Source organism: Ranitomeya variabilis, chromosome 1 (genome assembly GCF_051348905.1).
Source record: "Ranitomeya variabilis isolate aRanVar5 chromosome 1, aRanVar5.hap1, whole genome shotgun sequence".
Lineage (NCBI taxonomy): Eukaryota > Metazoa > Chordata > Amphibia > Anura > Dendrobatidae > Ranitomeya > Ranitomeya variabilis.
The window spans coordinates 1,063,753,998-1,063,768,934 of NC_135232.1; the positions used below are offsets into that span (position 1 = coordinate 1,063,753,998).

Sequence of the window (14,937 nt, forward strand, 5' to 3'; positions counted from 1 at the left end):
TGGTGTGCTGCCTACCTGGTGCTCGAGTCCTACACATCGCTGATCGGGTGGACAGATTACTGGGAGGGGCTGGTGAGGACCCAGCGGTCATTGTGCACATTGGCACAAATGACAAAGTTAGAGGTAGGTGGAAGGTCCTTAAAGATGATTTCAGGGAATTAGGCTGCAAGCTGAAAGCAAGGACCTCCAACGTGGTATTTTCCGAAATACTGCCTGTACCACGTGCCACGCCAGAGAGGCAACGGGAGATTAGGGAGGTTAATAAGTGGCTCAAGAATTGGTGTAGGAAGGAGGGGTTTGGGTTCCTGCAGAACTGGGCCGACTTCTCAGTTGGCTACAGGCTCTACGCTAGGGACGGGCTGCACCTCAATGGGGAAGGTGCAGCTGTGCTGGGGGAGAAAATGGCTAGAAGGTTGGAGGAGTGTTTAAACTAGGGATTGGGGGGAGGGTATTCATTTTATAGGAGGGGAAGATAGTGCAGATAGAGAACTGGGCACAAATAAGGAAGTTGGGGTGGCGGAGGCATGGGGGGTGGGGTTAGAACAGTTAATAATTTAAGAAGGAATAGAGGTACAGAGAAATACATAAAGTGCATGTATACTAATGCCAGAAGCCTCGCCAACAGAATGGAGTAATTAGAATTAATGTTGTTGGAGCATAATTATGACATGGTGGGGATATCTGAAACATGGCTGGATGAGAGCCATGACTGGGCTGTTAACTTGCAGGGCTATAGCCTGTTCAGAAATGACCGTACAGATAAGTGAGGGGGTGGAGTGTGTCTATATGTAAAATCGTCCTTAAAACCCATCCTGCGTGATAATATAGGTGAATCTAATGAAAATGTAGAGTCCCTGTGGGTGGAGATAAGGGGAGGGGGAAAAAATAATAAATTACTGATAGGGATTTGTTATAAGTCTCCAAAAATAATGGAAGCAACGGAGAATGTCCTCGTAAAGCAAATATATGAAGCTGCGACTCAAGGAGAAGTCATTATTATGGGGGACTTCAACTACCCTGAAATAGATTGGGGAACAGAAACCTGCAGTTCCAGCAAAGGTAATCGGTTTTTGACAACTATGAGAGACAATTACCTTTCACAACTGGTTCAGGACCCAACAAGAAGGGGCGCACTGCTAGACCTAATATTAACCAACAGGCCAGACTGCATATCAAATATAAGGGTTGGGGGTCACTTGGGGAATAGTGATCACAAAATAATAAGTTTTCATGTATCCTTTAATAAGATGTGTAATAGAGGGGTGACAAGGACACTAAACTTCAGGAGGGCAAATTTCCAACGGATGAGAGAGGATCTTGGTGCAATTAACTGGGACGATATCCTGAGACATAAAAATACACAAAGAAAATGGGAGACGTTTATTAGCATCCTGGATAGGACCTGTGCACAGTATGTACCGTATGGGAATAAACATACTAGAAATAGGAGGAAACCAATATGGCTAAGTAGAGCTGTAAAGGGACAAAAAGAAAGCATTTAGAGAATTAAATGAAGTAGGTAGTGATGAGGCATTAAATAAGCAGCAGGAAGTACGGCGGCGACTAAAAATCACTAAAATTGACAAATCTCCGGGCCCGGATGGGATACACCCCCGAGTACTGCAGGAATTAAGTACAGTCATTGATAGACCATTATTTTTAATCCTTTAACCCCTTCCCGACATGTGACGGAATAGTACGTCACATGTCGGGACCCCCGCTTTGATGTGCGCTCCGGCGGTGAGCGCACATCAAAGTCGCGACATGTCAGCTGTTTTTTACAGCTGACATGTGCGCGCAATAGCGGCGGGTGAAATCGCGATCACCCGCCGCTATTAACTAGTTAAATGCCGCTGTCAAACGCAGACAGCGGCATTTAACTACCGCATCCGGCCGTGCGGCCGGATATGAGCGCATCGCCGACCCCCGTCACATGATCGGGGGTCGGCGATGCTCCTCCATTGTAACCATAGAGGTCCTTGAGACCTCTATGGTTACTGATCGCCGGTGGCTGTGAGCGCCACCCTGTGGACGGCGCTCACAGCACACCTGCATTTCTCCTACATAACAGCGATCTGATGATCGCTGTTATGTAGCTGAGCCGATCGGGCTGTGCCTGCTTCTAGCCTCCCATGGAGGCTATAGAAGCATGGCAAAAGTAAAAAAAAAATGTTTTTAAAAATGTGAAAAAAAATAAAAAAAATATAAAAGTTTAAATCACCCCCCTTTCGCCCCAATCAAAATAAATCAATTAAAAAAAACCCCAACCTACACATATTTGGTATCGCCGCGTTCAGAATCGCCCGATCTATCAATAAAAAAAAAGCATTAACCTGATCGCTAAATGGCGTAATGAGAAAAAAATTCGAAACGCCAGATTTACGTTTTTTTTGGTCGCCACGACATTGCATTAAAATGCAATAACGGGCGATCAAAAGAACGTATCTACACCAAAATGCTATCATTAAAAATGCCAGCTCGGCACGCAAAAAATAAGCCCTCACCTGACCCCAGATCACGAAAAATGGAGACGCTACGAGTATCGGAAAATGGCGCAATTTTGTTTTGTTTTGTTTTTTGCAAAGTTTGGAATTTTTTTTCACCACTTAGGTGAAAAATAACCTAGTCATGTTAGGTGTCTATGAACTTGTACTGACCTGGAGAATCATAATGGCAGGTCAGTTTTAGCATTTAGTGAACCTAGCAAAATAGGCAAGCAAAAAACAAGTGTGGGATTGCACTTTTTTTGCAATTTCACTGCACTTGGAATTTTTTTCCCATTTTCTAGTACACGACATGCTAAAACCAATGATGTCGTTCAAAAGTACAACTCGTCCCGCAAAAAATAAGCCCTTACATGGCCAAATTGACGGAAAAATAAAAAAGTTATGGCTCTGGGAAGGAGGGGAGCGAAAAACGAAAACGGAAAAACGGAAAAAGCTCCGGGGGTGAAGGGGTTAAGACTCCATAATAACAGGGTCTGTACCACAGGACTGGCGTATAGCAAATGTGGTGCCAATATTCAAAAAGGGGACAAAAACTGAACTCGGAAATTTTAGGCCAGTAAGCTTAACCTCTACTGTGGGTAAAATCCTGGAGGGCATTCTAAGGGATGCTATACTGGAGTATCTGATGAGGAATAACCTCATGACCCAATATCAACATTGGTTGTTCTAGGGACCGTTCCTGTCAGACAAATCTGATCAATTTCTATGAAGAGGTAAGTTTCGGACTGGACCAAGGTAACGCAGTGGACGTAGTGTATATGGACTTTTCAAAAGCTTTTGATACGGTGCCACACAAAAGGTTGATACATAAAATGAGACTAATGGGGATAGGGGAAAATATGTGTAAGTGGGTTAAGAGCTGGCTCAGGGATAGGAAACAGGGTGGTTATTAATGGAGCACACTCGGACTGGGTCGCGGTTAGCAGTGGGGTACCACAGGGGTCAGTATTGGGCCTTCTTTACCATATTAATGACCTTGTAGGGGGCATACAGAGCAGAATTTCAATTTTTGCAAATGACACTAAACTCTGCAGGATAATCAATACAGGGGAGGACAATTTAATATTACAGGATGATTTATGTAAACTAGAAGCTTGGGCTGATAAATGGCAAATGAGCTTTAATGGGGATAAATGTAAGGTCATGCACTTGGGTAGAAGTAATAAGATGTATAACTATGTGCTTAATTCTAAAACTCTGGGCAAAACCGTCAATGAAAAAGACCTGGGGGTATGGGTGGATGACAAACCCACATTTAGTGGCCAGTGTCAGGCAGCTGCTACAAAGGCAAATAAAATAATGGGATGCATTAAAAGAGGCATAGATGCTCATGAGGAGAACATAATTTTACCTCTATACAAGTCACTAGTTCGACCACACTTAGAATACTGTGCACAGTTCTGGTCTCCGGTGTATAAGAAAGACATAGCTGAACTAGAGCGGGTGCAGAGAAGAGCGACCAAGGTTATTAGAGGACTGGGGGGTCTGCAATAACAAGATAGGTTATTACACTTGGGGCTGTTTAGTTTGGAAAAATGAAGGCTACGGGGTGATCTTATTTTAATGTATAAATATATGAGGGGACAGTACAAAGACCTTTCTGATGATCTTTTTAATCATAGACCTGAGACAGGGACAAGGGGGCATCCTCTACGTCTGGAGGAAAGAAGGTTTAAGCATAATAACAGACGCGGATTCTTTACTGTAAGAGCAGTGAGACTATGGAACTCTCTGCCGTATGATGTTGTAATGAGTGATTCATTATTTAAATTTAAGAGGGGACTGGATGCCTTTCTTGAAAAGTATAATGTTACAGGTTATATATACTAGACTCCTTGAAAGGGCGTAGATCTAGGGAACTAGTCTGATTGCCGTATGTGGAGTCGGGAAGGAATTTTTTTCCCCAATGTGGAGCTTACTCTTTGCCACATGGTTTTTTTTTGCCTTCCTCTGGATCAACATGTTAGGGCATGTTAGGTTAGGCTATGGGTTGAATTAGATGGACTTAAAGTCTTCCTTCAACCTTAATAACTATGTTACTATGGTTAAAGAGTGATACTGGCTAGAGAGATGCACCACACACCCCTCACACCACTCAAACGCACGTTTTGCTTGCGCTTCGTCAGGGAGTCAAGGAGTCTTCCAAGGAAAAATGGCACTGGATTATCCATAGTGTAGACTGTAACTTGTGTTTTTTGTCCTGAATACCTAGAATGCTACTTTAAAGTGTCCAATAAGAGAGCAGGTGATCCATAATTTGCCAATTAGCGGGAGCCTAGGAAATCATGCAAAGAGATTTATGGAAAATACTGTCTATGTATAAAGTTAGGGTACTGTCACACAGTACCATTTTGATCGCTACGACGGTACGATTCGTGACGTTCTAGCGATATCGTTACGATATCGCAGTGTCTGACACGCAGCAGCGATCAGGGATCCTGCTGAGAATCGTACGTCGTAGCAGATCGTTTGGAACTTTCTTTCGTCGCTTGATCACCCGCTGACATCGCTGGATCGTTGTGTGTGACAGCGATCCAGCGATGTGTTCGCTTGTAACCAGGGTAAACATCGGGTAACTAAGCGCAGGGCCGCGCTTAGTAACCCGATGTTTACCGTGGTTACCAGCGTAAACGTAAAAAAACAAACAGTACATACTTACATTCCGGTGTCTGTCCTCCAGCGTCTCAGCTTCTCTCCACTGTGTGAGCGTCTGCCAGCCGGAAAGCGAGCACAGCGGTGACGTCTGACGTCACCGCTGTGCTTGCCGGCTATGGCGCTTACACAGTGGAGAGAAGCAGAACGCCGGGGACAGACACCGGAATGTAAGTATGTACTGTTTGTTTTTTTATTACTTTTACGCTGGTAACCACGGTAAACATCGGGTTACTAAGCGCGGCCCTGCGCTTAGTTACCCGATGTTTACCCTGGTTACCGGGGACTTCGGCATCGCTCCAGCGCCTTGATTGCAACGTGTGACCGCAGTCTACGACGCTGGAGCGATATTCATACGATCGCTGCGACGTCACGGATCGTGCCGTCGTAGCGATCAAAATGGTACTGTGTGACAGTACCCTTAGACATGAGTACCTTTGAAGTTTCATTGTAGCCCCTGCAATCTGATAGCCTGACCCTCTGATTAGAGAAGGTTGTGCACCCCTGCATTGAGCTAATATCTCACATTTAAACTATGTAAAAATGTAATTTAGTCCATGAACTGTACAAGTATTGCGATACTGAGTGTTGTTTCTCTAATGTGGCATATAGTATTCACAGACAAAACGAAGCAGAGAAGTAAGAAAAATTCTGCAGATTTGACAGTTGGGAAGGAATTTTTCCCCCAATATTGAGCTATTAGTGTTTGCCCCATGGAGATTTTCCCCTTCCTCTGGGTTAACATGTTAGGCTATAGGTTGAACTAGATGGACTTGAGTCTACCTCTAACCTCACTATCCATATAACATTTTTTTTAATGTAATGTTAATGAACAACTCATCCACACTGGAAACCGTCTGGTTCACGTTTGGATTTTGTCTATACTCTTTTGTTCACGTACTATAGCTGGTATTGTGTGCAAATATTGCCGTCTGTGGTTCCTCAAGATTTCTACAACAACAGTAACAAAGAACCAATAAGCATAATGGTAAACTAAAAATACCCACACCCACCCACTATCTGTTAGTTTAATTCCTGCCGTCTTCCATGCTTATTTGTGTGTGCGCTCGGTGAGGCTCCCAGCTATTAATCATAGGGCAGATGCCTCCTGCTAGTTGGCTGCTGGGCCCCCTGCAGAGACAAATTGTATTTTTAGAGGCAGATTTCAGTTACAGCTCTTTTACTGCTTTATGTCCTGTGTGTTTTAGCTTTCAGTAGGTGTGCCGTGTACATTGTCTTTATAGACTTTTATGGTTATGTACTAATTAGCTTATAGTATGGCAGAACCCTCCAAGCCAGAGAGTAGTGACCTAAATATCATGGTGCTCCCTCAGTAACTGGGAGTATGCAGAAACAAATAACATTTCACTGAGGAATCTTAGATGTTACTGTACAGTTGGGCTAAATGTTATAAATGTGTTGTTGTATTCTGTGCATAGTTTGGCAAGGAGAACCGCTACCTAATGTAAGCCCAACAGCGAAGAGCTACGACCATCCAATAACTTTACCAGTAGGTAGTCTATTTTCTGGGAACACCGTTCACGTCATTTTTCCCCTGATAACACTGGTATCTGTAATTTTTGGGGCTATTCATACGTTTGATTTTTATTTTATTATTTTCTTTAAATCATCGGACCGAATGGTGCAGATTTGTCCAGTATTGATCCGATTTTCGTATCAAAATTGCCAATGGAAGTCTATGGGTCAGTGAAAACATAGGATGCTATCCGTGTGCTTTAATTTTACGGAATGTTTGATAGCTTAAGAAACCTTCATTATTTATTTTTTCCAACCAAGAAAATCTGATAAATGAAAAATGCGTATTAGAAGATCAGTGATGTGTGAAGGAGCCCTTAGGGTATGTGCACGTTTGTTTTTTGCTGGAGAAAAATGTAAGGCCACGTTCCCACTAGCAGTATTTGGTCAGTATTTTACATCATTATTTGGAAGCGAAAACCAGGAGTGGAACAATCAGTGGAAAAGTAGAATAGAAACACATCACCACTTCTGCATTTATCACCCACTCCTGGTTCTGGCTTACAAATGATGAAAAATACTGACCGAATACTGAACGTGGCCTAATGCAAATACTCACGTCCTGGCAAGAAGAACACTGCAGAGAATACACAAGGTTTTCTGTTTGAGTTTTTCCTTGCATTTTTTCCCATCCTTTTGAATAGGTATAAAAAACTACAAAACCGCTGAAAGACATTACATGCTGACAATGCATTGCTGGTTCAAATCCCCAAGGAAAAAATAAGCCGCACGTGTGAAATTTCAGAAATCTCATTCACTTTACTTGTACTTGCAAATGTTTGGGGGTTTTTTGCCAAAAAAAAAACCTTGTGAAGGTTCATTCCTCGTGGGAATGAAGATTATAGATAAAGTGGATATATAACTTCGGACCTACCCAGTTGGCTTGTCTATGTTCCTGTCTTTTTAGAACATACAACTTTCCTACGGTGAATGAACTTGTTTATAGAGTTAAGAGTCAAATAAGTTTATAGGGAACCTGCTGCCAGGACAGACTTCTCGAGGCCACACTTAAAAACTGTTCACACGTCATGAAAATCCTATTGCAACATCACATTTAATGATTCAGTCGTGGTGCTTTGGGGCCTGCGAATTACCATGACTGCAACACCACCATTACAAGTCCAACACTGTTGAACTTTTGGCCTCGGGTAGCGACACAAACGTGACTTTGCCTCCCCGTGCAACTTGCATATGACCTATCTGCATTCTCACTGTAACAAAACCTGTGAAATTGTTGTGTGACAAAGTTCCTGATAAGTCACGAGTGGTTTTTTTTTTTTTTTTGGTTGAACACCTTGTCTGAGACAACGTGGCAGGGGGGCAGGCCTGTAGAGTTTATATTTTGGTTACGTCCATCTATTACTGAACCTGTTACTAGGACATGCTTCTGCAGTAGATATTTTGGATATGCTCACCTACTTTTACACCAGCCCTTCATGGAGTCCTCTTGTTTTCTCTGCAGAACCATGAGAGAATCCCACTTCCATTTGAACAGATCCTGATTAGGTAACATAAACAGAACGTTTTGCTCTCTCAAGAGGGCAACCGACCATTGGTGGCTTCTTGGGTGGGAGCCCAGGCAAATGTTAGGAGAGATGCTAGGGTCTCCCTGTCCTTTGTTTAGGGGAGGCTACTTGTCCCTGACCATTGTTTTGGCCATTTGGCTTTGAGTTATAGGCAAGGGTCATTGGAGGCCCTTCTCCTGTTGGAGAAGGTTAGGACTGACAGCAATCCAGTACACTTTTTTGTGGCACCTTTTAGTCACTTTTTTTTACTGCATTCGGGAGAGAGCACGCTCTTGCACGCCTTTTCAAACAAAAAATAAAAATGTATGTACAGGTGCTTCTGACAAAATTAGAATAACATCATTTATTAACATTTATTTCAGTTCTTCAATACAAAAAGTTAAACTCATTATATAGAGTCACCGTTATCCCGATTGCTTGTGCACCTTTTACTACAACACTTTCTTTCCTTCCACTCAACCTTCCATCAATATGCTTGGATACAGCACTCTGTGAACGGCCAGCTTCTTTAACAATGACCTTTTGTGGCTACCCTTGAGTGTGTCAATGCATGCCTTCTTGATATGTCAAGTCAGCAGTCTTCCCCATGATTGTGGAGCCTACTGGAACAGACTAAGGGATCTCTTTAAACGGTTAGGAAGCCTTTGCAGGTGTTTTTTGGTAATTATTCCAATTTACTGAGATAATGACTTGTGGGTTTCATTGACTGCAAGCCATAATCATCAACATTAACAGAAATAAACACTTGAAATAGATCACTCTGTAATGACTCTATATAATGACTTTTTGTATTGAAGAACTGAAATAAATTAACTTTTTAATGATATTCTAATTTTGTGAGAAGCACCTGTATGTTTTCTAGTATGAGTTCAATTTTTGCAATTTTTTATTAAATCGGACCATGAAAAGTCCTATAGTGCAATATGAAGGTTGGGTTAGAACTTATGGACCAGGTACATGTCTCGACCACAGGGTTGACGTCATGTAAAGCTGCACGTATCTAAGATCACTGTGCTGCCAACTCATTGGCCACTTTATCTTATCTGCTAGGTAACGCTGTTTGCACAACGCCTTGTGCTAGGGTAGAGTTGTTTGTACTTAAATCAGTTCCGTGCTGACAGTTATTATACCTTGAAAGGGTATATTTATACTAAAGTCCAAGCTCTTTGGGCAATTTTATGGCTGTGTCTCGATTTTCTTGTTATGGCAAAAATAACAAAACAGATTCAGTATGAGCCGAGCATTCATTGTGAAGGTTTTTCCAGGCTGTCCAGCATCTGGGAGATGTAAGTTACGCCTTCTCCTAGCCAACCACACCTACCTAAACTCATTTCAGGTGCCCTGAGCAAATACCTTCCAAGGAATGTAAATGGTCCTTTGCTGCTGACCAATAAACATATGCATGAGCTAAAAATCCTCTGACTGAGAGTGACTCCTCCAGCAGAGGCGTTCTGTACTACTGACCTGTCAGCAAGGCTTCAGAGGTATGGAAAAGCTTGTAGACTGTAAGTTTCTTTTCTTTTGAAATTACAAATCTCATTTTGTATTGAATAGAATGGGAATGTGTAAAGCGCGTTAGGTCGCAGGTAATTCTACGGCTCTCATTCGCTCTTACTTGTTTTAATATTGAATGTAAATAATTCATAACCCCTGAGTAGTTTTACCATGTTCTTATCTCGTGTATTGTTCCGTGTTTTTTTTTTCTTTTTACTTTAGATATTTGTAATTATCCTAGTAGTACACTGTCAAAAGATAGAAATTGATGAATACCGGCTAACGTAATGTGAGCATATTTGTAATTGTATCGGGTAATACGTTATAGAAAGGATAAATTGTTTTCAATAAGTCACTTCTGAGTGTATTTTCTGCACATATGTGTGACCTTAAAGTAGATTTCATTCTTTTTAGGGGGTTTTCTTCTTTTGAACGACCTTTAACGCCTTTGAGAAATGTTATGTTACTGTTAATGTGATATATATATATATACATTACAATACATAGGAGCCCTACGTAACTTGCTTGACAAGTAAGATAAGGAACAGTGGGTGTTTAACAATTCACCAAATATGAATGGATTGTTTTCCATTGAATTGTATGTGCAAATACCTAAGGAATTAGATCTGCAGCTGATTTTTTTTATCCTTCAGTTGCTGGTGATACCAATGGGAAGGGAATGCATATTACAAGTTGAAAGACACATTTGGATAAATATAAAAAATGATATAGATAACCAAAACCGTACTAGTAGTACATTGGTGCACAATTTCCCAAAAATTTCACATAAAACATCCCCCCCCCCCCAAAAAAAAAAAAACAGATGGGGAGAAGCTTAATGTATGTGAGCCAAAATGTATTACACTCTGTTGGCTAATAAAGAGTCAGTGTGTGTGTGTTTTTTGTGTGTGTGTTTTTTGTGTGTGTGTTTTTGTGTGTGTGTGTGTGTGTATTTTTGTGTGTTTTTGTGTGAGTGTTTTTGTGTGTGTGTTAGTGTGTGTGTTTGATAGTGTCTGTGTTTATATTTTATATGTGTGTGTATATATGTATTTATATTATATTGTGCACTTTTTTTCTTAATTTAAATTGGCTTTAAGATAAAAAAAAATTACTAGATTAGGATGCGTTTCCTAAAAAAAAATCTATTTTCTGATCGTTTTGATCGTTTTGAATAATTTACAGTTGGGCCCAAATTCTACCATCTGTACGATCACCGCTATTGGATGTAATCTAGAGTTTGAGTCTTAAACATGTGATTTCACAGTCCATATTGTGAATAATGCTAAAATCTGTAAACTTGTTGACCTTTTTTTGAAACGTCTTTGGAAATCCTTGTCATTCGGTCTGTACATGATTGCCTACACATACAGGAAACGCCTGTCTATTCCTGCCAACGCTCCCATCCAGTTGTTTTCAGGCACACAGGGCTGATATGAAATTATAGAGCAGTTTTATAGAAGACGTTGAATACACATCTGCTCTCGGGGAGTGACTGCTACGTGGAAAAACACGTGTTTGTCTATGGCGTTGTTTTTACATGGTGTAGCACTTAACTGCAGATAAGATAGTGTGACTGATAGGAGATAGGCTAATCTTAGGTGGAGTAAACTTTCTAATCTAGTAATTAGTTTCAATTCTGTCTTAATTTTTGCAAAATCCATTCAGTTGCAAATTGTTTTTTTTTTTTTTTAACTTGAGCCAATTGAATGGATAAACAATGGTCTGTGTCGCAGTGAGTTTCTTTACCTGTCTTTGCACTGGAGGGGTCAATAGGCACAATGTATGCATTGTTCTGGGTCTGATCCCATTATATGGCTCTCCTGACTCTTTGATTTTAGTCTGTGTAAGCTGTTTGTTGTCTGTCTCCCACTTAAGACTCTCAGCAGGTCGTAGATACTTTTTTTTTTCCATGGCTGCTCTGCAGTTCTACAATAGTAAAGCGCTCCACCCCCCATGTATATTGGACTTTAGCCATACATATTGGATAGTTGTCAGCCGAATGATGCTTCAGCCTATTCTGCCGACAGCCATCTCAGCCGACTCTCCCCTACACAGGAGCGCTCGCTAGACACAAGTTCTCCTATGTTCTCTATAAAAAAAAAGCCACCATTAACTATCATCTTCTTTCAGGGAGAACAATGCGATCGGTAGTTAAAAAACAGTCATGCGCGAATGACATCTCCACCCGACACCCTCACCTCCACCCGACACCGCGCCCCCATATATGGTAGACCATCAGCCAAATCCATCAATATTTGCCGGTTCAGCCCACTTTAGTCTAATGTGTATGGGGGCCTTTACATCAACCAAATCTGCTGCTATCGGCGGGCTTGGACGACAGTCTACAATGTCCCACTACAGATGATGCAGGACAAAAGGTTACGGCATCTCCAATTTTGGGCTGCCAGTTTTTTGTTCTCTGTGAATTACCCCCTGCCATTAGAGTCGTCTGGCAATATAGTGATCTGATCAGCATAAAGTACAGCCCCTTTTTAAAACTTAAGATTTTAATAAATTTAACGAAATACAAGAACAATTTTCAAAATTTTGTGAAGACTGAATTTCACAAAATATTTATTTAACCCATGACATGAAAGTAAGGTTAATATAACTCATTACAAAATCTTCAGTTTTACTCAAAGTAGTTGATGCAAAAAAATTACTACACCCTACTGCGTCAAGTATTTTGTGTAACGTTCATAAATTTTAAGGACCACACAGCTCTTCTAAGCATGGAATGAACAAGTTGGCGACATATTACAACAGCTATCTTTTTTTCATTTTTCAAGAGCGACCTCTTTTAGAGCCTGGATGCTGGATGGAGAGTGATGCTGATGCTCAACTTTTCTTCAGAATTCCTCATGTGTCTTTGATTGGGTTCAGATCAGGAGACATACCTGCCCACTGAATCACTTTCGCCCTGCTCTTCAGAAATGCAACAGTTGTCATAGATGTGTCTTTTGGATCAGTGTTATGTTGGCAAAGTGCACGTCTACCAAAGGCACAAAATGATGGTACCATCAGTACATCTGTGAATTCATGACACCAGTAGCACTTATGAAGCCCTTCGTAAGGACACTGCCACCACCATGTTCCATTGTAGGTACCATGGATTTCTCTTTGTACATATTTAACCTTTGTGATGCCACACAGCTTTGAAGCTATCCGTTCCAAGTAGTCTTCATATTTTTCAGCCTGGGCCCTGGCAAATTGTAGGCCAGCATTCTTGTGCATGGGCTTTAGGAGAAGCTTCCGTCATGGACAACACCCATACATGCCATTCCTCTGGAGTGTATGCCATATTGTCATGGAAAAAAACTCACCCCAATTTGGCTTTCTATTTTTATAGCTAACTGCTATGAACTTGTCTGTTGCTTTTCTTTAACCCTTCTCGTCAGAAGACGCTGCTGATTAGATGTTAACTTCCATGAACGGCTTGGAGGTCCCCATGAGATGGTTTTGATCACTTTTTCTACTGTATTCTGACTCTTAGGCTACTTTCACACATCAGGATTTTTGTTTCAGGCAGAATCCGGCTAATGTTCCAAAAACGGATGAGAGAGAAATAGAGAGAGAGAGATTTTCAATGGATTCATTGTTTCACATCTCCGTTTCACACGTTTTTGGCCACCTCCGTCACTGTGCGCTTTTTTTTCTCTGGACAAAAAAAGCTCCTCTGGACGTTTTCTCCATCCACCCAAAACGACTATTTGGACGGATCCGGAAAAAAATGGATGAAAGGTCTGGCCATCAGGCGCAATCCGGCGCTAATACCACTCTGAAAAAAAAACCAGGTCCAGCGTAAAAAAAAAAAAAGATCAGGTTTTTTTTTCAAAACTTGCCGGATTGTGCCTGAAACAAAAAAACCTGATGTGTGAAAGTAGCCTTAAATAAAGCTTTGCTGATCTTAATCATTCACCATTCTTGTGTGTAAAAAACAAACAAACAAAAGACAACAACAACAAACTTTCAGTTCTGGTGATGTTTCTCTTTTATATGTTACCTTTGCTGACAGCATGAAATTGGAAGGGGATTTCTTTAACACTTTTTCATAGTCTGCTGGACACCCGATAAATGAATACTGTAATTAGACTTTCCTGTAGTTGAATTCTTGTTAACTAGAATTTTGTAGTCTAAACTCTACCTTTGCTCCTAAGACTTTTTTATTGGAAAATATAAATTTTTGCAAAATGGTCTTGAATGCATTTGTTAAAGCAAAAAAATTATATTTTTGGAGTCCTAAATAAATAACCAATTTTGTTTGCAGTCAATGGTCCACATTTGTGGGAGTTTTTTATAGTATGGTATCTCATAGAAAATGTTACTTCTGAAAGGAAACTAAAGGTTAACGAACAAATCTGTTGGGGTGTACTCACTTATGGTGAGCTATGTAATTCTCATAAAGAACACGAGCGGTTGGCAAAGCAAGCGTTCTTGTGTATGGAGGGGAGTCAGGAGAGATGGCTGCCAAGAAAACATCATTTGGGCCACAGCTATCTATTGTGTATGGGGACCCTAAAAACTAGATTATGGCCATGAAAACATTATGACGTGATGATTATATGTACGACAGTTCATTAATCTAAAAAGGAACTGTGTGATGCTGTGTTTCCCCGTTGGAGGCACTGTACAGAATTGAATACTTGCTAATGAATTTTCCCAAAGGTGACGGATCATTGTTGGGGTCATAGTATTGGGACATTATAATAACAACATTAATTGTCAAATGACCAAAAGGATTAAAAAACATAACTAGACCCTGTAAGTTTTATGTAGCTAAAGTTTTAATAAATGAACAGTAATTTTTCCTTGCGGTGTTGTGCCAACATTCCTTTAAGATGAAAAACTTTGACCCTTTGATTTGATACATTTTTGATTAATTTTTGGCCTAGCTCTTCTCGATATATGCTTCATTTTTTTTTTTTGGGGTGGAGAGAGACATGTAATTTTTCATACCTAGTGTTAAGGGGAAACTGTATGTAAGTTAACAATGTGCAGTGGAAGGAGACTATTTCAAGCCAATGAAATGATCAGAGATGGGCTTTGATTGTGTGTAGGACTTTCCAAAATGGTAAAAATTTCTCAGTCCGTTGACAATATTGGGCATCCTAACAATTACGGTATGTTATGGCAAAATGATTTATTCTTGAAGGCTTAAAGCGGTATTGCTATCTCAGACATTTTATGGGCTATCCAGAGGATGTTATAGATGCCAGCTTTTA

The 14,937-nt window shown here is 40.8% G+C and overlaps 1 protein-coding gene across 13 annotated transcripts in view; it reads left to right on the forward strand.

The window, feature by feature from the left end:
- RBM47 (RNA binding motif protein 47) overlaps positions 1-14,937 on the forward strand; it is a 172,202-nt gene that overhangs the window by 130,941 nt on the left and 26,324 nt on the right. Inside the window, exon 1 of one of the 13 annotated variants that reach the window (XM_077279870.1) lies at positions 9,432-9,507. The exons of 6 other annotated variants lie outside the window; for them this stretch is intronic. In XM_077279870.1, the coding sequence (XP_077135985.1) occupies positions 9,506-9,507 (2 nt within the window). In that variant the 5' untranslated portion in view covers positions 9,432-9,505. Of the gene's footprint in view, positions 1-9,431; positions 9,727-14,937 lie in introns of those variants that run through there. 6 more of the 13 variants (XM_077279869.1, XM_077279883.1, XM_077279880.1 and 3 more) reach the window with 6 other exon arrangements.